The sequence below is a fragment of the Barbus barbus genome, assembly GCF_936440315.1.
Source record: "Barbus barbus genome assembly, chromosome: 16".
NCBI lineage: Eukaryota > Metazoa > Chordata > Actinopteri > Cypriniformes > Cyprinidae > Barbus > Barbus barbus.
The window spans coordinates 29,376,793-29,402,737 of NC_136744.1; the positions used below are offsets into that span (position 1 = coordinate 29,376,793).

Consider the following 25,945-nt stretch of genomic DNA (forward strand, 5'->3'; position numbering starts at 1 on the left):
CACAACTATTAAAGATTTTATTTCATTTTTTTTTACAGAATAATCACCGGAATCATTTTAGCATTTCGAGCAGGTTAATTTAAAAAAAAATCAAATATTTAATAAATCTTCAAAACTTTAATTGGAAATCTATTTATAGACAATATTACTTCCCATCTTTGAAAATACTTCAAATAACATTTTTAGTGGGGGAAAAAGTTTTTTCTTGATTAAAAATCAATTAATACATAAAACAGTGCAGATTGGTAAAACAATTGGGCTATTTATGAAATAACTAATCTTTTATAATATGGTCACCCTAATGTGATCTGTTGAGATGTAGCAGGGGGTCAAGTTTGTACCAAAAACAAGTTTTATTGACAGTTCTGAGGCTGTTTGATTTCAAATAATGGTAAACATGTTTATAACTTTCAGGAATATTAGACGGAACAAGATCAGTTAAACATTTTGCAATTTATATGAAATACAACAGCTCAAAACTGAAGAACTAGATGTGTTAACAACATGCAACCATTTAAACAAAGAGTCCTTAAACTAAAAATATTATGCCCAGTTTGCAAAGTCCAACATGCAAAGGAAAGGACATAGGGTCGCATCTCGGTATCTCACGCCATCGGCTCATCCCGGTCCAAATGCGTCGCCGCCCTGCTGGTGAACACATCGGCCAGCATGTGTTTGGGAATCTCGGATCCACGCACACGCAGGGTGTAGCACGCGTCCTCCACCTTCCCCAGGCTCTGCCGCAGCGTGTGCAGTTTCTTAGACACCTCGTAGGGTCCCGTGTTGCCGATGTAGGAGAAACCATCGTGGATTTCCCGCAGGAAGCCGCTGAGCTGGAAGGGTGTGTCTATGTCGCCGTTGCCCACGCTGCTTATGCACATGCGCATCAGCTCGCCCGTCAGGTCCGCGATGCCCAGCAGGTAGTCGGTCGGCGTTATCTGGAAGGTCAATACGCTCGGGCCGGTCCATGCAACCTCACTTTCACCCTTCAGAGAAAGAGACAAGCAAACATAGAGTTTATACTGCCAAAAATGGCTTCTGGATCATTACTTTTTATTCTAACTAATAAATGAATGGCTGATCAATCTGGTAGTGACTAGGGATGCACGATTAATCAAAATTAAATTGCGATTAGGTGTATGAAGCACAGTTCTGTGATTAGTAGTAAATATCTATCCGAAGGCCAGAGGACGCTCCTCACGCTGAAACTTCAAATATGCCCCGCAGAAGAAAGGTAATGCTTGTTGAGTTTTTCATTATAATAAAGTATATTTATAATGCAATGCTAAGTGAGTTTGGAATAAAAACATGTTATTAAATGTGGCATTTCGTGGGACAAGAGTTTCATAAATGCTTCTCATGCATGTTATAAATGACTCAAACTCGCTGGGTAAAGGCTCGATGGTATACAGAAGCGGGTTCAGATGGAGCACATCCTGGAACGACGTGCATTACCTTTCTTCTGCAGGACTTATGTGGAGTTTCAGCACGAGAGCGTCCTCTGCCCTTCGGATGGAGATTTACTACTGATCACAGAATCATTCTTCATTGAAAAATACGCATAAAAAAATCACATTCGATTAATTGTGCAGCTCCAGTAGTACCAGTGACCCTAATCTTCAGTATGACCAATAGAGAGCTGCAGCGATTATGTATTTTTGTAGTTCTGGTCACGTTGGAAAGATCACATTTACGAGTTCAACACACATGAACACAAAGTTGTAATTAAGAGTGGGAAATTTTGGGGAAATCTTTAAGCCCAGAGTTTCCGAGTTGAGGGCGTCAATAACAGGGTTTCTGCAGGTTTTATGAAGGTAATTTAAGACTTTTATGACCTTTTTAAGACCAAGGAAGGAATAAATAGAATGGAACACAATATTATGACTTCAAAGTTTGAAGATATAACTTTCAACAGATGTCCGTTACATTTTAATTCATTTTACATGAAGAAAAAAAACTTGCTAAAACTGCAAAAAAGTGGTGCACTTCCTCTGTATTTGTCTCGTTTTCCAGCGCAAATGTCCAAGATTATTAAATCAAGATGTATTTACTTGAACAGAAAATGACATTGTGAAACTGATCAAAATGGAGTGTTTATGATTAAAACATGAACAAATATCTGCCCGTAGGCTCAGAAAAATCAACTTAATTCAAAGGGGAAAAAAGTTAATACCTCACTAGCAGACATTTGTTCTTGTTTTAAGCATAAACTCATTTAATTTTTTTCCATTTCACAGAAAACAGGACTTCATGTGTTCAACTTGACAAAAATAAGACAAATACTGAGGGATATTTATTTTTTGCAGTGCATTTTACATTTAATAACATGACTTTGTGAAAAAGAGAAAATATCCAGTGAGCGGCAGTTGTGTGACGAAAATGCCTTGTTGATGTCAGAGGTCAGAGGAGAATGGGCAGACTGGTTAGAGATGATAGAAAGACAACAGTAACTCAAATAACCACTCGTTACAACCAAGGTATGCAGAATACCATCTCTGAACACACAACACGTCGAACCCTGAAGCAGATGGGCTACAGCAGCAGAAGACCACACCGGGTGCCGCTCCTGTCAGCTAAGAACAGGAAACGGAGGCTACAATTCACACAGGCTCACCAAAATTGGACAATAGAAGATTGGAAAAACGTTGCCTGGTCTGATGAGTCTCGATTTCTGCTGCAACATTCAGATGGTAGGGTCAGAATTTGGTGTAAAGAACATGAAAGCATGGATCCATCCTGCCTTGTCTCAACGGTTCAGGCTGGTGGTGGTGGTGTAATGGTGTGGGGGATATTTTCTTGGCACACTTTGGGCCCCTTAGAACCAATTGAGCATCGCTTAAACGCCACAGCCTACCTGAGTATTGTTGCTGACCATGTCCATCCCTTTATGACTACAGTGTACCCATCTTCTGATGCTACTTCCAGCAGGATAATGCACCATGTCACAAAGCTCAAATCATCTCAGACTGGTTTCTTGAACATGACAATGAGTTCACTTTACTCAAATGGCCTCCACAGTCACCAGATCTCAATCCAATAGAGCACCTTTGGGATGTGGTGGAACGGGAGATTCGCATCATGGACGTGCAGCCGACAAATCTGCAGCAACTGCGTGATGCTATCATGTCAATATGGACCACAATCTCTGAGGAATGTTTCCAACACCTTGTTGAATCAATGCCACGAAGAATTAAGGCAGTTCTGAAGACAAATGGGGGTCCAACCCGGTATTAGCAAGGTGTACCTAACAAAGTGGTCCGTGAGTGTGTGTGAAATACATGTAAAAATAGACCATAAAAACACCAAAATAGACCACAGACAACCTAAAGCCCATTCCAAAAAAAACAAAAAAAGCATTGACTTTGAGACGGTGGAACTAAGTGCTAAAATGCAAACTTGTTTTTGGCCTACAAAAATACATCAACCCCACTTTATTCAAGAGTTTATTCACAAACAAAACGGCTAGAAAACTAAGAAATCAATGGCCACACATTTTCACTCAAACTGGTCCAATGCGTATAAAAATATCTCAATTACAGAGAGATGTGCAAAGCAGGCAGCCACCACTGCTTTCTAAAAATAGCAGCAAAAGATGGAGTGATTGTCAGCAATCTGATAAACCTGGTGAAAGTGCTCTCAGGAACGTAGCCTGTCTGTTTTGGCAAGACAACATCAAGGAGGCCGTGTTTATATTAAGACCAATGCATAATGCTGGCTTTAGGGTTCATTATCGTACCTTATTTTCTCTCATGAAGACCAGACGAGCGTTGATTTCCTCCAGGCTGATCAGTGTACGATGTCTGATGAAGTGATGGAAGGACACGGCCTCAACATACTCCTGAATGCCTGGAGATAAAACAAGGACACTCTCTCCATTATCATGCTTCAGCCGTGTGATAGTTCTCAAAGCTTTCATTCTGATCTAAATCAAATCATACGAGACCCACGATCTGAAGCATCAATCTGAGTAATGATTTGCGAACCATCATTGCACATCAGATTCAATTTGCGAAATGATTCGCAAACCCGCTTCGAAGTTCTGACTGAAATCAAATGATACAAGATCTGATTGGAGCGCTTCAAATCAGTGAATCATTTTGTGACACAATAGTTAAAAAACCTCTGTTTCAACCATCACTATAAACAGGGGTGCCGTAAGGGGGGGGGGGGGGGGGTTTAGGACGATTCCAAGGGCCAGGCGTTAGAGGAGGCCCCCCGAGGGGGGAACGCGATTTCAAATGAGGGAGACCCGAGTTTCCGAGTTGAGGGCGACAATAACAGGGTTTCTGCAGGTTTTATGAAGGTAATTTAAGACATTTTTAAGACCAAGTAAGGAATAAATTGAACGGAACACAATATGTTTTATTACTTCAAAGTGTGAAGATACAACTTTCAACAGATCTCCGTTACATTTAAATTCATTTTACATGAAAAATAAAAAATAAAAACTTGCTAAAACTGCAAAAAAGTGGTGCACTTCCTCTGTATTTGTCTCGTTTTCCAGCGCTCAGAAAACAGGACTTCATGTGTTCAACTTGACACCCTGAGTCAGCCTTTTTTAAATCATTATAAGCGATGTCAAAATTCAAAAATGAATGGCTCTTTTGATCTGGTTTCTGCTGGCGAATCGCTTGAACTGATTGATCAAGTTTGAATCAATGGGAGCGGTTCAAGCGTAAATGACTCACTCAATTTGGTCTGTTTCTTTGCTTTTCGCGTCTTCTTCAGTCATGTTTACATGACACTGTCAGCACTACTACTGCCTCAGCTCTCTAGTTTTATTACATTCACTGAAATAAAAGAATACAATTTTATCTTTACAAATAAAAGATCAATAATTCAATTCAAAAGATAACATCCAACACAAATCTACGAACATATTCAGGTGAGGAACCGGTTTAATGCCAATTAGTAAAACACTCAAAATACATGTTAGATGGAAACATTGTGCTTTATGATGGAGTTTGTAGCTTAATTCACTAGATTTTAAATAGTTTGAGCTGCAGTTCAGTTCAATAGGAAATCAGTTGAATGCATTCAGTCTCTCGTAGCATTGAAGTGAATGTTCAATTTATCAGTATATATTGTAATAAATATTTGAGAGATTGTTGTATCTGGTTGCTAGGGAAAATTTAGTAGTGGTTGAACTTTGGTGCATAGCGTCCCTACTAAATTCTACGCCCTTGGCCAATATTGGCGTTTTTTCCTCTCTCTCCAAAAAAAATAAATAAATAAAAAAATAAAAACTTTCATAAGCAACAAATGCATTTATAGAATTAGTTTTTTTTTTGCCATTCAAACGGTCTCAGTCAGATGATGTTAAACTGACTAAACTGTATTTGTGTCCAGCTCTTGTATAAACATCAGGCCAATAATGACAGGACGGAAGACTTTGTGATTAAGCTTTACTTTTGGAGTGGCAATTAACATCAAAGACCTTCTTATCTGTCGCTCCCCGCTCACAGTTCTACATGCAGTGTGACGATGTTCAACATAAAAATTCAAACAAAATCTCAGCCCAGAACTCAAGGGCTCTTTATGATGCTGAGCATGTGAAAGAGAGCAGGGTTCCCACAAACACTCCACGCACAGGAGGTTTTGTTGTCTCTCTCAGGCTCAGCAGGAAGAGAGATAACATTATCGAGCATGAGATTGGAGACTCCCTCTGCAAGACATTTCTTTGGAGGTTAATTTGTCAGAACGGTCACCTTACTGCATGTAAACACGCTGAGGCTACTAGTCAAAACCACCAACTCCAGCTACATTTACAACTGTTAGAACGGCTGACTCTTTTTCTTTTACTTTAATTTTTCTGGGAGGAAAATCATATATATAATTAATAAATATATAATTAATAAAACATGTATTTAATATAAAATATATACACAAAAATAAATAAATATACACAAAAATAAATATATACACAATAAATAATTATATTATATATAATAAACCAGTGTTATTGAAATATTTAAATGTACTTTATTGTCCCAAATAGGGATGATTTATATTTTTGATAAAACCTAAAAAAAACAACAACAAAAAAACACAAAAAAAAACAAAATAAAACTACTAAAACTTTAACCTAAAATATTAATAAAAATTACAATAGTATCTCAATGACACTAAAATATCACTATTATAAGTGATCATACTTTTTTTGAAAGATAAATGCATTTTTCACATAATGCCATCTTAGTTTAGAAAGCTGCACAAACAGTGGAATAAATGCATTTTTAGAAAAACAACAACATGTTATTCTGTTAATCCTCCAAGCAGATTCAGATAATAAAATTATAGATTAATCACTAATATAAGTTAACAGCCAAAAATTGACAAACTAAGACAAAAACGCACAAACAAACACAGAATAAATGTAAACAGCTTGATAAGAACTTTCTATTCAAAATCTTGTTAAAACTGAATATTCACAAATATTTTATCATGTCTGAGATGGGCTCGGGGCAATATTTGGTGCAAGAGGACATGATTAACAGGCGGAGACTGACATACAGTAATGTAGCCCAAACAAGACCAGGACCCAAACTACTAATCTACCTCTGGCCGACTACACAGATGAGACCAGCCTGCATCTTCATCTCGAACAGTCTAGAGTTAAATGCTCAATGCCTTTTGTAACATTATACATTGTCCATCTCTGTCCCCGGATCAGATGCTGATGAATTGTGCCAGTGTGAAACAGATAATTGGGCATTCAGTGAGCCAAACACAGTGTTTGTGTGAATAGGAGTGACAGTCGAAAGGCTGTGCAATAGAGACGTTTGGTGCCAAGCATGAAAGAAAAGAGCAGATTCTAATACGGGTGAAGCATTATCTTCTTTTCTATCAGGAACAGCCTGTAGAAATCACTCCTCGGTTACTGCTCAGCAATGCCACTGGGCTTCAGATGATAAACAAACTGTGTGTTTGTCTGCGATGAACCGGGAAACTCTTCATGCAAACATGCTGTCATCACCTTTTGTGGCTTAAATACAAAAATAAACATTTTCTATTGTAGAAAATATAAGGGAATGATTTAATGCGGCCTCCTGTGATGCTACTGATTTAGTCAAGTTCCAAAGTCATAATTATTAATTATTTCATTATTTTGGGGGGAGAATTTTTTTGTTTAGTTTTTTTTTGGATTGAGGGATGACAACCCAATTCACATAAAATATAACCATTCAAAAGTTTGGGATTGGTAAGACTTATTTATTTTTATTTTTTTTTAAGTAAGTTTTTTTTTATAAATCATTCTAATTGCTGCAAGAAACATTTCTGATTATCAATTTTTTTTTTTTAACCTGTGATATTTTTTTCTGAATACTTTGACGAATAAAACGTTTAGAAAAACAGCATTTATTTAAAACAGATTTTGAAAAAAAAAAAAAAAAAAAAACTACCGTTCAAAAGATACTTTTTTTTCTTTTTTTGGAAAGAACTGAATACTTCGTCAGCATATTTGCTAAATTGATTTAAAGAAAGTGATAGCAAAGACTTCTATTTTGAATAAATGCTGTTCTTTATATATTTTTGTTCAAATAATCCAAAGATTTTTTTTTTTTTTTTTTTAATTACAATACAATTAATTAAAAATAATAAATGGCAAAAAAATTAATTTGAAAAAAATGGCACAAAGAAAAAAAAAAGAAAAAAAAAAAAAAGAAAACATGCATGAACAAAAGAAAAATGTGAATAGGAAAAAAAATTAATTTTAAATCCTAACAAAAATTTAGTTTAATGTTACTACAGCAAAAATAAAGAGCAAATGTGCTTTAGGTGCATAATTGATGCTTTATCTACGGGAAATGGAAAATGCTCACTAAACTGTACAATCAACATTGACAAATAAAATTGAATTTTGAGCAATGCCACTATTTTTTTCCACTATTAATCTTAAATCAATGCATAAAGTCAACCACTAGTGATTACGGCATTTATTGCAGCATTTATGTGCACTCATCTTATAAATAAGATCATTCTGACAGCTTAAAGTAAGCAACTATTCAATGAATAAACCCTTCTGATTAAGGTCACCTTACTATTACTGTTTATGCACCAATGCTTCTTGCGTTAAAAATCTTCAGCTACCTCTTGACCAGCACAAACTTGATGTTAATCAGATCACCGTATGAGTGGCAATTACTGTCAAACCGAGTAACTTTAATGGCTTCTGCACGAACACAAGCTCGTGAAACGCTTTATCAACGCTTGAGCCTGAGGGTCACAGCCCAATAAAGCTCTTCAAATGCAAAGAAAAATAGAAAGCTAATTGGCAGGATCTGATTTCGGTCACGTCTCAAGTAAGACCCCGATGATTTCTCTGCGAGCATAATCTAAAAATGACTTCCCCTCCCCGCTAGATAACCGCAGAATTTGGTAGGTCCCCTCCCTGCCTTATCCACGCTTTCCTCAGAAGTTTGCAGACGTTGTGTCTGCCCCCTCTTCTCTTAGAAAGACAGAAATAATAAAGGCTGGAAAAGCACAGTGACCTTGGAACATTAAGCAACTTGAGTTATTTAGTGAAGATCAACTGCACAAGCTTGTGCACAACGGGCCAAAAGTCTTCAAATACAACACTGTGCATGCAACAATAAGATTACGACACTGAAGCCATAAGATTTTGAGAATAAAGTCAATTATGACAGTAAAGTCGTAGCAATATGAGATCATATATTTTAGAATAAAGTCAAAATTCTGTGAATAAAGTCATAATATTTTTAGAAAAAAAGTCAATTTTTAGAAGCAATAAGAGATTAAAGTTGTAATATTTTTAGAATAAAGTTAAATTATGGGCATAATAAGTTTAAAGTTGTAAATAATATAAAAATATATTTAAAAATTTGTGAAAAAATAAAAGTTTAAAAAAAAGTTTAAAAATGTATAAAATCAGAAAATAAATTAAGGGGGGGGGGGTTAATTTTATTACAAATTAATCATTTATTTTATTAAGTCGTTTATCATTTATTTATTTTCCTATTATCACATTTATTCATTAATATATTTATTCATATTTAATTTATGCAGGTTTGGTCCTCCATAGACTGTATGCAATAGGAGGTTGAATAATTGCTGTAAATGTACAAACAATCATGTCACACCCAGTGAATTATTACGAAAGCAATTCGAATCTCTGGAAGTTTCAAGCACTGTATCTAAAATCCAAGCACTTTTTAAACCTTTAAATAATACACTGAAATTCAAGCATTTTCAAGGATTTCCAGAACCTGTACAAACCCTGTATTCAGGATAAGACCAGACTATAATACGTATATATAACATACCTGGTGTAAACGCTCTGTGAAACTGGTGTAAATCTTCTCCTTTCAGTTCTTCTGCTATCCATCCGATCTTCTGCTTCACACCATCCAGTTTCACATCGGCCTCGGTCAGGATCTCCTCAACATCTGGAACACTGAAAAACACTTGTGCTTGCTTGCATTCATTTAGCAGATGCCTTTATCCCTTGACATTAAAGCAGGAACAACTCTATGTATCTTGCATTTGGGGGAAAAAAATGGTGTAGGAAACGATTTTCACTCAAAAACTGCTCGTAAATTGCACAAAACATTGATTTAAACGTGAAATTTTGAAGCAGAAAGGCAGAAACAGTATGTTCTTGTAAAGCGTACTCAACTATTATATATATAATTTTTTTTTTTTTCAGTTTTCATACCCAAATTTGGACACCTCTACACACACACACACACACACACATACAGTGGGGCAAATAAGTATTTGATACACTGCCGATTTTTGAAGTTTCCCCACTTACAAAGAATGGAGAGATCTGTATTTTCATCGTAGGTACACCTCAACTGTGAGAAACAGAATTAAAAAGAATCCAGAAAATCACATTGTATGATTTTTAAATAATTAATTTCAATTTTATTGCATGAAATAAGTATTTGATACAATAGACAAATAGAACTTAATATTTGGTACAGAAACCTGTGTTTACAATTACAGAGGTCAGACGTTTCCTGTAGTTCTTGACCAGGTTTGCACTCACTGCAGCAGGGATTTTGGTCCACTCCTCCATACAGGTCTTCTCCAGATCTTTCAGGTTTTGGGGCTGTCGCTGGGCAACACGGAGTTACAGCTCCCTCCATAGATTTTCTATTGGGTTCAGGTCTGGAGGCTGGCTAGGCCACTCCAGGACCTTGAAATGCTTCTTACAGAGCCACTCCTTAGTTGCCCTTGCTGTGTGTTTGGGGTCATTGTCATGCTTGAAGACCCAGCCACAACCCATCTTCAATGCTCTTACTCAGGGAAGGAGGTTCCATCCATCCTCCCCTCAATACGGTGCAGTCGTCCTGTCCTCTTTGCAGAAAAGCACCCCAAAGCATGATGTTTCCACCCCCATGCTTCACGGTTGGGATGGTGTTCTTGGGATTGTACTCATCCTTCTTCCTCCAAACACGGCGAGTGGAGTTTATACCAAAAAGTTCTATTCTGGTCTCATCTACAATTTGCATATCGCAGAAACCGTTCCACAGACGATGCTATTGCCTTCACCCTGCACACTGCTCTCTCCCACCTGGAAAATAAGAACACCTATGTGAGAATGCTGTTTGTGGACTACAGCTCAGCATTCAATACCATAGTGCCTGCCACACTGGTTGAGAAGCTCCAGACTCTGGGACTAAACGGATCTCTGTGCAGCTGGATCCTGGACTTCCTGACAGGCAGATGTCAGGTGGTCAGAATGGGCAACAACACTTCATCCCCGCTGACCCTCAACACTGGTGCTCCTCAGGGCTGCGTCCTCAGCCCACTCCTGTACTCCCTGTACACACACGACTGTACAGCAACACACAGCTCCAACGTCATCGTCAAATTTGCTGACGACACAACGGTGATAGGCCTGATCACTGACAACGATGAGACGGCCTACAGAGAGGAGGTGAGAACCCTGACTAAATGGTGTCAAGAGAACCACCTCTCACTCAACATCGAGAAGACCAAGGAGCTGGTGGTGGACTTCAGGAGACAGAGCAGAGAACACACACCCATCACCATCGACATGACACCTGTGGAGCGAGTAAACAGCTTCAAATTCCTCGGTGTTCACATCACTGAGGATCTCACATGGTCCGCTCACACAGATGCAGTGCTGAAGAAGACACACCAACGCCTCTTCTTCCTGAGACGGCTGAGGAAGTTTGGAATGAACCCCAGCATCCTCAGATCATTCTACACCTGCACTGTGGAGAGCATCCTGACAGGCTGCATCACCGCCTGGTTTGGAAACAGCACTGCTGGCAACCGCAAAGCTCTGCAAAGGGTCGTGCGAACTGCCCGTCACATTGTTGGAGGTGAGCTTCCCTCCCTCCAGGACATCTACACCAGGCGGTGTATAAAGAAAGCCCGGAGGATCATCAGTGACTCCAGCCACCCGTCCCACAGACTGCTCTCTCTGCTGCCCTCAGGAAGACGTCTCCGCAGCATCCGATCCCGCACTAGCCGACTGAGGGATAGCTTTTTTCCTCAGGCTATCAGGCTAATGAACAGTCAAAACTAATATACCTACAGCATAATCCCACCTTACAGTATACGCACTGCACTTTAATCCCATACAGTTCAAACTGGACTACCAGTACACTACTGCACAAATACAACAATCTTTTTGCCAGCACCGGATACCATCCAATGCACATCCATGACATTTGCACATCCGGTTTATATATAATCTGCTGCATCTTCGCATATTACTGTGTGTATATAACGTAGAATGTGTACTACATACTGTGTATCGGTAACTGTATGTCTGTCTAATAGTACACTGTGTGTACTGAGTATATGTATGTGTATATTACACATTGTCATCTGTATAAGTCTGTACGTATGTATGGTAATGTCTATATGTAAATTGTTTTTGCAGTGTCTGGAGCACGCTCTCAAGAATTTCACTCACGAAGGCACACGTGCTGTGGTGATGTGACAATAAAAGTGATTTGATTTGATTTGATTTGATCTGACCACATGACCTTCTCCCATGCCTCCTCTGGATCATCCAGATGGTCTTTGGCAAACTTCAGACGGGCCTGGACATGTGCTGGCTTGAGCAGGGGGACCTTGCGCGCGTTGCTGGATTTTAATCCATGACGGTGTAGTGTGTTACTAACGGTAACCTTTGAGACTGTGGTTCCAGCTCTCTTCAGGTCATTGACCAGATCCTCCCGTGTAGTTCTAGTCTGATCCCTCACCTTTCTCAGGATCACTGATACTCCACGAGGTGAGATCTTGCATGGAGCCCCAGTCCGAGGGAGATTGACAGTCATCTTGAATTTCTTCCATTTTCTAATAATTGCACCAACAGTTGTTGCCTTCTCACCAAGCTGTTTGCCTATTGTCCTGTAGCCCATCCCAGCCTTGTGCAGGTCTACAATTTTGTCCCTAGTGTCCTTAGACAGCTCTTTGGTCTTGCCCATAGTGGAGAGGTTGGAGTCTGATTGATTGAGTGTGTGAACAGGTGTCTTTTATACAGGTAACGAGTTCAAACAGGTGCAATTAATACAGGTAATGAGTGGAGGATAGGAGGGCTTCTTAAAGACAAACTAACAGGTCTGTGAGAGACAGAATTCTTGCTGGTTGGTAGGTGATCAAATACTTATTTCATGCAATAAAATGGAAGTTAATTATTTAAAAATCATACAATGTGATTTTCTGGATTTTTTTTTTTTATATTCTGTCTCTCACAGTTGAGGTGTACCTACGATGAAAATTACAGATCTCTCCATTCTTTGTAAGTGTGGAAACTTGAAAAATCGGCAGTGTATCAAATACTTATTTGCCCCACTGTATGCGTGTATGTGATGTATATAAAAATCCACATGCGCGCATATATATATATATATATATATATATATATATATATATATATATATAATAAAACACACAAATTTTTTTAGGGCAAAAATATTTTTGTATTCACCCAAATACTTGAACATTAAAAATAATACAATAACAGAATAAACTTTAAAAATATTTATATATTCTATAAAATAATAAAAACAGTGTATTAATCATTTAAATGTCATGAAACTCATCCATCATTAGTATGAATTTGCATTTTATTTAAAAAAAAATATGGTTTTCTTTTAATTGAGGGCAAAATATTTTTCTAAATCACCCAAATAATTGAAAACGAACAAAATGACTGTTAAAAAAATCCTAAATAAATCGTGCATCTCACCTGGTGACTCTGTGCAGGAGGAATATGGTCCGTTTGCTCTCAATGGTGATATCTCGACTGATTTTCACCAGACGCTCGTGTTTATCATGCTTGGTGTCGAGCTCTTGCTGGAATACTGTCCGAGAAGAAAACAAAGCAGTAAATGTATCAGACTGATTCATCTGGAGCAGAACACATGACTGGCTCACCTTTGAAAGCAGCGATGACAGATGAATCCGGATTCATACAGTCCTCTGATTTATATCCAGCTTCTGTCTTTCGTTTTCTGGCACATCCATCGTCTGCGAGGAACATTAAAACATATTTATTTACATAAACAGCATAACTCGCCATCATCGCAATCTATATGAGCGTCAAATGATTTTAAATTGCGATGAAAGTCAGGCTTTACCTTCTCGTTTACTCATTTCTCTAATAAAGTCTGTTTGACAGGACACGTGTGTGCACGGATGGACCGTAAACTGCTTTTATTTGACCCGCTGGCTGTTTAAATCCAGCTGAACGCCTTCATCAATGTGTCTCTATGATGGCGCACTTCCTCAAATATAAAACCTAGAAACAACGTATTTTATAAATGCGTTCTCAATATCGTGTATTCGTTGTAAAAACGGCGTTTTGCGTATAATTTAGTTTATTTTGAACACTGGCACGCGAACGGACTTCTATTGTTTACACGGGACCTGCGCGTCTCAATTGCGTGCCGCCGCGCTGCATTTTGGGTAACGTAGTTTAGATTGGTCCATTGACTTGAGTCTTACGAGGATGTTTTGGTTCAGTAAAATCACTTTTTTAGTTTCGCCAAGGAGAAAGGGGCGAGTCAGATCAAGATTTCTATTTTTCTCCTTTTTCCCGAAGGTTAAAGAGTTTGTTTAAATGATTAATGACATTAATAATGTTCCTCAGACACATCTCAGAACATTTAGGCTATTGGAACATTTATTTTATTCATGCAAATTTTCAAAAATATATTAATTTTTTTTTTTATCCCAATCTGAATTGGCTATTGAGTTTTTGCTTAATAATATTCTAGGTTTGGCCAACTATTTTATGCACAAGTTCTGATGTTTTTAAAATTTCTCCTTATTCAAATCTTTAAATCTCATAGATACAAGTTCTTAAGTCGTGCAAACTTTTAGAGGTATGTTTTGTTGATTAAACCCCTTTTGTTTTTCTTATTTTATATTTTTTATAATTATTACTATTTATGCTTTTGCTGTGACTTGCTGGAACTGCATTAAGTTTTGTATATGAGGCATCATAAAAAATTCCAGTATAAAAGTGGTGATGTTAAAATTATTTATCTACTCAAATTTAATTTAAATAATTTAGAAAACATATTTTCATAATTGATTTTACAAAAAATAAACTTTCTTAAGATAATGGAATTTTAATACAATTTTCTCTCTCTTTCTCACACACACACACACATATGTGTGTGTGTGGTTTATGAGGACACAAATTTGTATAATGACATGGGTATGACAGAGGTATTACAATATGAAGGTGGTTTATGAGGACACTGCCTATGTCCCCGTAATTCAAAAGGCTTAAAAAACATACTAAATGGTGTTTTTTTGAAAATCTAAAAATGCACAAAGTCTCCTGTGAGGGCTAAGTTTAGGTGTAGGGTTGGTGTAGGGCAATAGCACACACAGTTTGTTCAGGATAAAAACCATTACGCCTATGGAGAGACCCCATAAACCACAAAAACCAACATGTGTGTGTGTGTGTGTGTGTGTGCGTAATACATCTTAAAGTCTTTGACACATACAGAATTATTGTGAATGAAAGCTAGTTGAGAGGTGCTTTCCTTTGATTACTGTTCCTCCCTGCAAACCTTCTCCTGAAGGATTCATTGCTTGGCAACTTGCAAAAATAGTGTGACTTGGCCATTTAGACCAGGAGTTTTAATTCTTCAGACCCCCAATCATCCTCACGCATGAGACCCCCATTCTAAAATGTAAAAATAAGCTAAATATTTTCATGTGCTAAGACCAAATTTACATAGTGCAAACATTTACTTAAACACATTTTATTAATATTTTAATAACATTTAGTTTAAATAGTTTTTTACATCAGTTTGAAAATCTTTATATAGACTAGATCTGAGAATAGTAGCTATTTATCAGATGTTTTTTACCTTATAGTGCATTTATTAGTCCATCATCTTGCCCTGTGCATGCTGCTATACCATTTACATGAAGTACATTACAAAACAATGCATTACATTACATTTATATATTTAGCAGACGCTTTTATCCAAAGCGACTAACAAATGAGGAGAACAATAGAAGCAATCAAAACCAACAAAAGAGCAATAATATGTAAGTGCAGTGACAAGTATTAGTAAGCTACACTGAAAAAAAATATTCATTGAATTTATTCTTTTTTTTTTAAGGTAAGTGGTTGCAATCAATTTATTTTAGCTAAATTTAAATAAAAAAAATTGTTGAACGGTAGTCAACTACTTATTTAAATGTAGCTCAAATAAATGTATTGCAATCACTTACCTTAAAAAAAAAAAAAAAAAAAAAAGAGTAAATTCAATTAATATTTTTTTTCAGTGAAACGCACGCAGTACACTTTTTTAAATATAATCAATAACAATTAAACAAGTCAAAAGAATAGAAAAATAGAGAATGCCAGTGTTAGAGGATGATTTTTAATAATAGGCTAAACAAAAAGGAAACAAGCAGTTAGAATAAAAATATTATTTTATTCTTTCCTTTAAAAAAAAGAAAAAAGAAAACAGATAAAATAGAATTAGTATAGACAGTGCTAGGGTCAAATGAAGATGGAAGAGATGTGTTTCTTGAAGATAGATAGGGATGAGTTGGGCAGGTCATCTCAGTATTCACTAATGCATTGAAACAGATCTGCTGTCTTTGTTAATGTTGATTAAAAGCCTTTTGTTCTTGAATAACTGTGAAACAAACAGGTGTAATAATCAACTAAACAAAGACCGTTTTTAATAGGATTATCAGCATGATTAAAAAAGAAAATTAATCTAGTTTTGGTTAGACAGACTAGATTAAGTTGATTTAGCAGGTCGTTTTCAATTCAGTTTAAAAGTAATTGGATCTAAAGTGATCTTGTCACAAAGAACTAGAATCATTTGAACTAAACCCTGCAGCCTATAGGCTACTCCAAATTCTCACTAATTAGGCCACCTACTCCTAACAAAAGCATTAACATTGTAAGCTCCTTCTGAATGCGACAGATGTTGTATCTTCTCTCTCCGCCGCCTCCAGTGTGTGAGAATGAAACGAGGCGGCGCCTATTTATCAGTTTTGGCCCTTGGCCACGCCCACACAAATGACGTCAGATGCTTGGTTTGTACTGGCGACGTGCGGCACGCGAAGCGACGCAACTCACGCAAGGACGCGCGCCTGGATGGAGCCGCTTGTTTAACGGAGAATGTTGTTTTACGATGAAACGGACGCCGGTGTTCGTGTTCAGTTGTCGAAGTTATCACGTGGGGAAGGACTGGATTTAAAGGGCCAGCAGCACGCAAACGTGAACATGGACCGATGCGCTACGGTTCGGGATCAACAGTATTGCGAGCTTTGTGGAAAGATGGACAACCTTTTAAAGTGCGGTCGGTGCCGGATTTCCTTCTACTGCGGCAAGGACCATCAGAAGCAGCACTGGAAGAAACACAAACTCACCTGCAGAGTGGCTGACAAGACCAAGATCGTGTCTCAAACTCCTCCTGAGCAGGAGAAACCAGCTGATCCAGACAGAAACGATCTGATCGAGAGAAGCGACAGCTCAGAGACGGACAGCAGCAAACCCCGAGCCCACAAACTGGCCACTGACTATATCGTCCCATGCATGAACAAACATGGCATCTGTGTAGTGGACAACTTTCTGGATGAAGACCTCGGGCTGTCCATACTGGAGGACGTGAAAGCGCTTCACCACACTGGTAAATTCACTGATGGACAGCTGGTGAGTCAGAAAAGTGACTCTACTAAGGACATCAGGGGGGATAAAATCACTTGGATCGAGGGGAAGGAGCCTGGATGCGAGAAGATCCGCTTCTTGATGAGTCGCATGGATGACCTGGTCAGGAATTGCAATGGTAAACTGGGAAACTACACAATCAATGGAAGGACTAAAGTAAGTATGCAGCAGTAGTAGTGTGGATGATTTATTATCAGGGTTGCATCATTGTTTTGAAGAACTGTATGAGTTACTGTCTTGTGTCAGATCAATCTGCTGATTTAAAGGGACAGTACACCAATACAAAAAGAAGCAATGTGACCCTGGACCACAAAACCAGTCATAAGTGTCATTTTTTTAAAATTGAGATTTATACATGAATAAATAAGCTTTCCATTGATGTATGGTTTGTTAGAATCGGACAATATTTGGAAATATGGAATATAATATATATATATATATTGAGAAAATCACCTTTAAAGTTGTCATTAGCAATGCATATTACTCATTAAAAATGAAGTTTTGATATATTTATGGTAAGTAATGCACTAAATATCTTCACGGAACATGATCTTTACTTAATATCCTAATGATTTTTGGCATAAAAGAGAAATGGATAATTTTGACTCATACAATGGCTACTTCTACAAATATAATATTCTACAGTGACTTACGACTGCTTTTGTGCTCCAGGGTCACAGTTACACACCCGTATGTCGTTCCAAAGCTTTATGCATTTCTTTCTCTGCTAAACACAAAATAAGATGTTTTAAAATTTAAATAATCAAATAGTTTGAAGACAAAAGAAGATATTTTGAAGAATGGTAACTAAACCGTTTCAGTTCCCTTTGACTTCCATTGTTTTTTTTTTTCTTGTCCAGACAGTGGAAGTCAATGGGAACCGAAACTGTTAGTTACCATTCTTCAAAATATCTTCTTTTGTCTTCCAAAGAACACAAACTATGATGTTAACTGCACACTTTACTCCCATTTTGCAGTTCAATGTTGTTATTTTTATTTTAAGTTTTTTTTAAATGAGTATTAGTCAAAGCATGCATCTCCTCTCATGCATTCTTTATTATAGAATTTTACCATTTAGAGTAATAGTAAAATCACCAAACTACAAAACAACACAAATGGAAAAATAGTGATTATGTAGAGACAAAAAATGAAACGCTTTTCGATTCCAGCTCTGCACGCTGTTAGCGTTCTCACAACCAACTTCATGAGGTGCATCCTGGAAACTGAAGGAGTTGACATGCATGCTTTTCCTTCCCCGTCTGCTGGCTTTCATTAGTATGCACACAGTATTGCTTGCTTGCTTGATTAACAAAAGCCAGAATTTCAATGTTTTTACATTAATATCACAACCAAAGTGATGGATGCATTTTTGAACACACTCTACATGTATTTTCAATTATTCAATACATTATTCGATTTGATTTTCTCACTTTTGTGTTGTTTCAAACCCGTATGACTGACTTTCTTTCATATAACACATGCATGTTTTCCATGCAATGAATGCATATTGGCTGTTAAGCTCAAAAAAGAACAAAAAACTCCATAAAAATGTCTCCACGTCTTGATTGGTTGATTAACAAAGCCTGAATTTGAGTGTTATCAGACTGATGCTGATCATTGTTGGCTGATATAGTTACTATTTATTATAGATATGTTGTGACTTAGTTCATTTTGGATATAATTATTGTGAGCTACTGGGAAACTATTCTGGTTAATTTCACTGTCATTTCCAGAGTTGCTGCATTCTTTCCTATTTTTTTCTGGCAAATTGTGATTTATTCCTTTATTTTTGGGTTGGGTAAGGAAAGTAATGGTTTCTGCAAAGAAAATTACAGCGAGTATTTATATTTAGATTCTGTTAGAAGCTTTGAGCAACAGTTTCATTTTTTTCTTTGCAAAAACGGCCTGCAACAGCACACGTTAATCTCAAACAACACAAACACTGCAACGCCGAGCTCATGGGTTTGATTCCCAGGGAATGAACTGATAAAGTGTGTATCTTGAATGCAATGCAAGTCTGTGTTAATGTAAATTATATTTGGGTTGTTATTCCCTCAATTTGATGATAGAAATGCAGATCTATGAACAAAAACTTAGAGTAAACTTCAAGGAAAACTCTTAAGCATATATTTGACATGACAGCAACGCTGTAAAAAATATAAAAAGTTAAGCCAATTTAAAATTAAGGCAACCAGCTTTTTGCAGATTTTTGAGTTTTCTCAATTTTTGTTGTATAAACTTAAAACAACAAGTTGAGAAAACTCAAAAATCTGCTGAAGTTAGTTGCCTTAATTTTAAATTGGCTCAACTTTTTTTTTTCTACAGTGCAATTACCAAAATAATAAAAAAGACAATACTCAGGTAGTTTTACACAGTGGAAGTCTTTTTCTGTGCTCTTAATATTGTAAACACTAGCACTCAAAAGTCTAAACACTCTTGACTGGATTGGTTCGTGCATGGTCATAAAAACTTTCTAATGTAAATGATTATGCTTGAGATATGTTATAGGCGTATATTTCTTTAGGAAATTTTTTTATGCAAAAAAAAGAATGTTTTTAGAGCAGATGAAAGAAAAGAGTGTAGTGTTAAAAAGTGGAAGTGTTAAAATTTAAGGCCCTGATATAGTAAAGTAAAGTAAAGTAAAGTCGTGACGTATTGTCAAGTATGGTGACCCATACTCGAAATTGGTGCTCTGCGTTTAACCCATCCAAGTGCACACACACAGCAGTGAGTAGTGAACAAATGCACACACACACACACACACACACACACACACACCGTGAACACACACCCGGACAGTGGGCAGCCATGCTGCGGCGCCCGGGGAGCAATTGGGGGTTCGGTGCCTTGCTCAAGGGCACCTCAGTCGTGGTATTGAGGGTGGAGAGAGCGACATTCACTCCCCCCACCTACAATTCCTGCCTGCCGGGGGCTCGAACTCGCAACCTTTCGATTACAAGTCCGACTCTCTAACCATTAGGCCACGACTTCCCCAAAAAACTTCAACTATACTTCAAAGTTCAAACGAAATCGAAGAACGAACTGATATAACATTGCAAGAAAATTGTCGACGACCCGGAGTTGTTTTTATCAAATCATGACACTCCATAAAAATATAAAAAGGTGTAATAATTTATCCAGTTTAAAAAAATTAAATGAACACCAATAAAATAAAGTAACAAACAGGTTTGTGTTATTGAGATGACTCCAATATATTTTTCCACATCATGCAAAAGTTTTCAGACCATGAGCCATTCACACTTAAAGGACTGATTATGGAAATGACTGGTTCTTTTGTTTTGCAAACATGATACTTGACTCTGAACTGCTGCTAATCATTATTCTTTTGTCTATAATATCCTGGCCATTGGTACCCGTCTCACACCTAGATACACATCGCATCGTTGTTGTGTTTCATGCATACGCGTGAGCTTATTTTATTTCAGTTATTTGCTAAAGCACAGTTTCTCATTTTTGTTTAGTTTAAGTTGAAAGAATAAAAAACTATAAATGTAAAATTTTTATTAAAATAAATGTTAACTAAAAATAACTTCACAATTTCACTTTTGTACAAATAACTAAATAAACTAAAACTTTATAGACATTTAAATAAAAATGTCAAAAATCTCACAACAAAATTACTAAAACATTATCTAAAATGGATAATGTGAAAAAAATCTAATTCAAAATATTGGCAAAAATTATAATAGTATATCAATGATACTTACTTGACACATTGTGATCACATGATTGAGTCCCATACATCTCTCTCAGAAATAAAGCTGTTATTGGGGTGATGCCTTCTCAAAAGTTCCACTTTTGTACCTTATTCACCCTAAAGGAACACATTAGCACCTTTTGAAAAGGTACCGCCCCAGTGACAGCTTTTGTACCTTTTTTCTGAGAGTGTACATTCAGAGTTTGATGACTTCACTATTATTCTAAATAGTGTAAAGTATACAGTCAGTGGGAGTTAAGGCCACATTTGCATTTGTATATCCCTGTCTTTCCTCTCTCAGGCCTCAGCATAAGTTTCTCCTTGTGTGTGACCTCTGATCTCTCGGGTCGGCCTCCTTCGCACTGTCCCTGAGTATGTGAGAGCGACTGACCCATCTCACCCCAGCTAACTCTTTCATATTCAAGGATACAAATGATCATGCGAGTTACCTTGATGTTTAGTGCTCTCAGCATCACCGCACTCTTCTGCAGTCCTTCAGTCAGCCCACAATGCTGTAACCAAGGTCTTGCTTTTTTCTCTGGCATTTAACTTTTATTTAATTGAGCGAGTTAAGTCTCCGTGCCTCTTGTCTAAAGCTTTATCTTGGCAAATATTTCTGAGTTAAAGAGATTATAAAGAATCTGTCAAGCTCTGTAGCTTTGCCAAACACACAGATTTCTAATCACATTCACTCTGCTCTTTTCCTATGAAATATTAGCGCTTAACAGAGTTATTTTAGTATAAATGAGATACTATTATAGTTTTTATTGATATTTTAATTAGTTTTTCAATTTTTATTTAAATTGTAGTTTTAGTATTTTTTGTTATTTATACAATGTTTATTAATATTTTAATTTGTATTTTTTTATTTTTATTTCAGTTTTAGTGAATTTAGTACAAGTTAAACTAAATGAAAATTAGAAATATTTTCCCTTTTTTAAAAGTTTTCATGCAATTTGTATTCATATTTGTTTTTATTTCAGTTGTAGTGAGCTTAGTACGTCAAGTTAACTGTAAATAAGAAATATTTTCCATTTTTTTTATTTACAATTTCGTTTTAGTATTTTTATTTTTTTTTAAGTTTTTTTTTTTTTATTGATTTCTGTTTCAGTTAGTTTGAATGATTTCAGTATCAAGTTAAACTAAAGAAAAATGAGATGTTGCTTAGACAACTAGCTGAAATAAAATAAGTTTATTTTTTATATATTTTATTTCAAGTAAAAAAAAAAGTTAAGGTTTTACATTTTATTTAACTAATAAACCTGCTTAACTAGTATTATTATGAAGTACTAACAGAGTCTTGTAGACAGATGGACAGAAACTAACAGTTTCAGGCTGTCTTTGAAGGCTTGGAGAATTAAAAATACATTTGCAACGACAGTAAACACATAGCTTGTGTGTGAAAGTATGCTTTTATCGTATATCTATATGTGCAGGAATAGTCGAATATTCAGTCTCTAATTATTATTCGAACAATAAAAACACTATTTGATTTTTACTATGTGTTAATTTGCTGGCAGGGAATCCATGATAAACCCTAAGCAGTTATAACTACATGCACTGGGTGGTTAAGTTGATAGTATTTGATCACAGAACGTCGTTATCTGCCTCACATGATCTAATCTGATGTAATTACTTCTGATCAAATCAATTAGTGAAACTGGTTTATCATACTATCACCACCACAATGAGAAATCATGACATCCAAACACAATCGACTGAGGAAAGACAGCTGTCCATCACTGCATTTATCTGCAGACATATATAAAGTTTTCTCGAGGGAGAGTGGTTTAACACAAAGCGCTAAGAAACTGTTAGTTATCTTTGTCAGCGCGTTCTTATTGTTATCAGGCTGACAAAATCCTTTCTGGGTTAAAATGACAACATGAAGGTTAGAAAGACTGAAATAGCATTTTCTTGTTAAATGCACTTCAGTAATCTGTTTTATTACTTACGATAGCTTTCTGTGAGAAACAGGTCATTCTTAGCTCTAAATCTAATTCAGACTTGCTGGATACGAGATGCATGACAACCATTGGTGTTATTGACATTTATCATTGTAAAAAGAGCAGTGAACATTTATTAACACTTCTCCTTTTGAGTTCCACGGAAGAAAGAAAACCATAGAGGTTTGAAATGAGCTGAAGGTTAGTAAATGATGCTGGCAGTCTCTTAGATTTGACTGTAACATGTGATATGTCTTTATGGGATGCAGCATTACAATAGCCTCTCTGTGCACTTCATAGTTTGAGTGAGTGGATCTATGCAAACAATGCATACGGAGAGAGTCCTGCTTTTACCGACTTTTGACCTAATTTGCTGATTTGTGCAAAGGAGAAGTCATGTGGATTTAGCTTCAGAAGGCTTTATTCTGCATGTGGCTGCATTAAGACGTTTCTATATAGAATAATTTCACCACTGGTATGGCCATATGAAGTCTTACACAGCTACTGAAAGAGCTTACAAACGCTAGATGCCATCGGTTAGGATGTAAACATGCTGACGCCTGGCTGCTAGAGGGGTTTCTCAGCGTGGATTTCCCTCGATATTCGGGGCGTTTAGACTCCTTGTGGGGAAAAATCCATGGTACAGCATTTGGTTTAAACCTATACTTATATCCATCGCCACCTGTAAGCTCTTTCAGTAGCTGTGGTCATCATATCAGTATTGTATTTTCAGAGTTGTCTATTTCGAAAACGATGTGATTTTTTTTTTTAAATAATAACAATTGTCCTCCTCAAGGTCTATGGTGGTTACGACCCTGCTCTAAACCACTAGTTGGCACAAAAACATGGCGTAACACTTTCCAAAACATTCACTTTTCAAGATGCACGTGCATATTTGTCTGACTTAACTGCATTGAATTTGAATTTATTAATAAAAAGAATGGATAACAAAACATGTTTGTTTGTTTTTTACTACTATTTTAGGGAAAATATTTTTTTGGATTCCCATAAATAATAAAAAATGTGGGATATGAAGTTTACATATGAAAACTAAAAAAAGAGCAAAAATGCATTAAATATGAGTGTATCTGACCGTTTTGTCTGTTTTGTTCACAGGCGATGGTGGCATGTTATCCGGGGAAAGGCACTGGTTATGTGCGCCATGTGGACAACCCAAACGGTGATGGGAGATGTGTCACATGCATATATTACCTTAATACGAATTGGGATGCCAAGGTACGCAAGTCATCTGTAACATCAAAAGTTTTGTCTTAATGTTAAAAGAGTATGATCTGAACAAATCTTGCAATCTGACTTTTAATTTGAACAATGATGTTTGGTCCATATTGCACCCTATTCTGGAAGATTTTAAGGCCTTGCGGTTTTTAAAGAATGCTGAATGTCCAGCGTCGCCTGCATCATTTCAGCCTAATCCCATGAACCTCGCCGATTGTAATCTCCAGAGAAAACCAGGAGGAGAAATCCTAAAACAGCTCACGAGTCACGGAAATGAGACACGAGACTCGTTAAAAGAGAAAACGCGAACCATGCAATTAATGCAGTTTACTTTATAAAGATCGCATGCATGTCCTATCAAACTATGTTTGTTTGTTGTCTTGTTCAGACTCTATTCCAGTTCGGCTTCGTACATAATATCCACCATTAGTTGCTTGCTTTTGTTTCATTTGACACTTAGTCTTTTTCAAGGCTAGATTTTCTGAAAGCACAAATGATTTGAGTTAAATTACAAATTTTAATACTTTACCCCTGCTATACAGCCAAAAAAATATTATGGATCTTGATTTTTTTTCTCATAGGAAAAAGGAAGCTCATTCTCTCTCTTTCTCCCTGTTTCTCTCTTTCTTTTCGGAGTATGTCATTTAAGGAATTAATATTGTAATTTTTATATTTAATATTGTACTAGTTGGTTTTCAACCACCATATTTTAATTTCAACAGATTAATATAATAATTATATAGTAACTGATATTGCAATTGCTATATAATAATTTTATTTAATTCTTACATTTATTAATTTATTTTTATAGTTTTTCAGTTTATATGCTGTGATGATTGCATATTTCTTGCAAAAATTGCATTTTTTTATTGCATTATGCTATGTTTTGCTCGTTTTTATTATAGTAAAAAATTCTTTCCATTAACAATTATTATGCAATACATTTGAATTATGCCATATCAGAAACATGATTAAAAATGGCAAGTTTATACATTTTAAAAAGGATAAATATATTCAGTCATATGTCTGTTCTCAAATCAGAATTATTATAGTTGTCTAAAATTAAAACCATAAAACATTTGTTACTTGAAATTAAATTTAAACTTTAAAATATAAATGTGAAACTTTACACTTTTAAACTTTATATCAAAATGTTATATAAAAAATAAACTTTAATTTTTAATTTCATCTTACTAAAATAAAGTAAAATCAAACTAAAGATTTAAAACTATATAGACATAACTAAAACTAAAAAAGACAACAAAAATGACTAAAGCATTAACTAAAATTAAACTTTATATAAATGTATTTAAAAAATAATATTTCTCATTTTTATTTAGTTTAACTTGATGTACTAAAAGTAAAATCAAACTAAAGTTTTAAAACTATATAGACATAACTAAAAATGACAAACTATAACAAAAAATTTATTCAAAATATTAATAAAAACTACAATATTGTCTAAAATAAGTCTCAATTTTTTTGCCTGTTGTCAGATACAAGATAAGTTGGGTCATAATGATTGTGATGGTATAATATTCATATTAGGAGAACTACAATAAACCTTTTTTTAAAGCACAGCAGGAAAAAACTACAATAACTGCACTTCACAGCATTTTCAAGCGTGTTTCCCTGATGATTTTGCACTGTTGTGCATATGTGAGCATTCACTATGTACCTGCATAAAGCGTGTGTTCAGCTCCCCGGAGAGAAATGTGCTGTGCGTGCGGATCGTACGTGTGAAAGGTTGATTCTCGCACCCTCAGCAGTCTGCTCCCTGCGCTCGCGTACGGCTCTTTATCCAGCATGTGGCCTTTTCCTCTCGTCCCTCTTCAGGAAGGCCGCACTCCGCTGCCGTTTCCTATCCTAACCTAACCTCCT

General features: G+C 36.2%; 2 protein-coding genes across 3 annotated transcripts in view; one reads left to right on the forward strand and one right to left on the reverse strand.

Annotated features, from left to right (window-relative positions):
- Positions 1 to 17,186, reverse strand: LOC306882885 (translin-associated protein X-like). 2 transcript variants are annotated; one of them, XM_079437875.1, is made up of 6 exons: positions 13,590 to 13,895; positions 13,387 to 13,479; positions 13,199 to 13,313; positions 9,285 to 9,415; positions 3,737 to 3,846; positions 1 to 986 (listed from the first exon to the last, which is right to left on the reverse strand). In XM_079437875.1, exons 1-6 carry the CDS (start codon positions 13,603 to 13,605, stop codon positions 606 to 608), a joined length of 846 nt encoding a protein of 281 aa, XP_079294001.1. In that variant the 5' UTR covers positions 13,606 to 13,895; the 3' UTR covers positions 1 to 605. The 2 variants fall into 2 exon arrangements, with proteins under 2 accessions (XP_079294001.1, XP_079294002.1); XM_079437876.1 differs by lacking the exon at positions 13,590 to 13,895 and adding an exon at positions 16,867 to 17,186 and having other exon boundaries at positions 4 to 986.
- The window catches only part of LOC306882884 (egl nine homolog 1-like), a 12,095-nt gene continuing 2,671 nt past the window's right edge, over positions 16,522 to 25,945 (forward strand). Inside the window, exons 1-2 of the mRNA XM_079437874.1 lie at positions 16,522 to 17,320; positions 23,945 to 24,064. Of these exons, the coding sequence (XP_079294000.1) occupies positions 16,616 to 17,320; positions 23,945 to 24,064 (825 nt within the window). The 5' untranslated portion in view covers positions 16,522 to 16,615. The remainder of the gene's footprint in view (positions 17,321 to 23,944; positions 24,065 to 25,945) is intronic.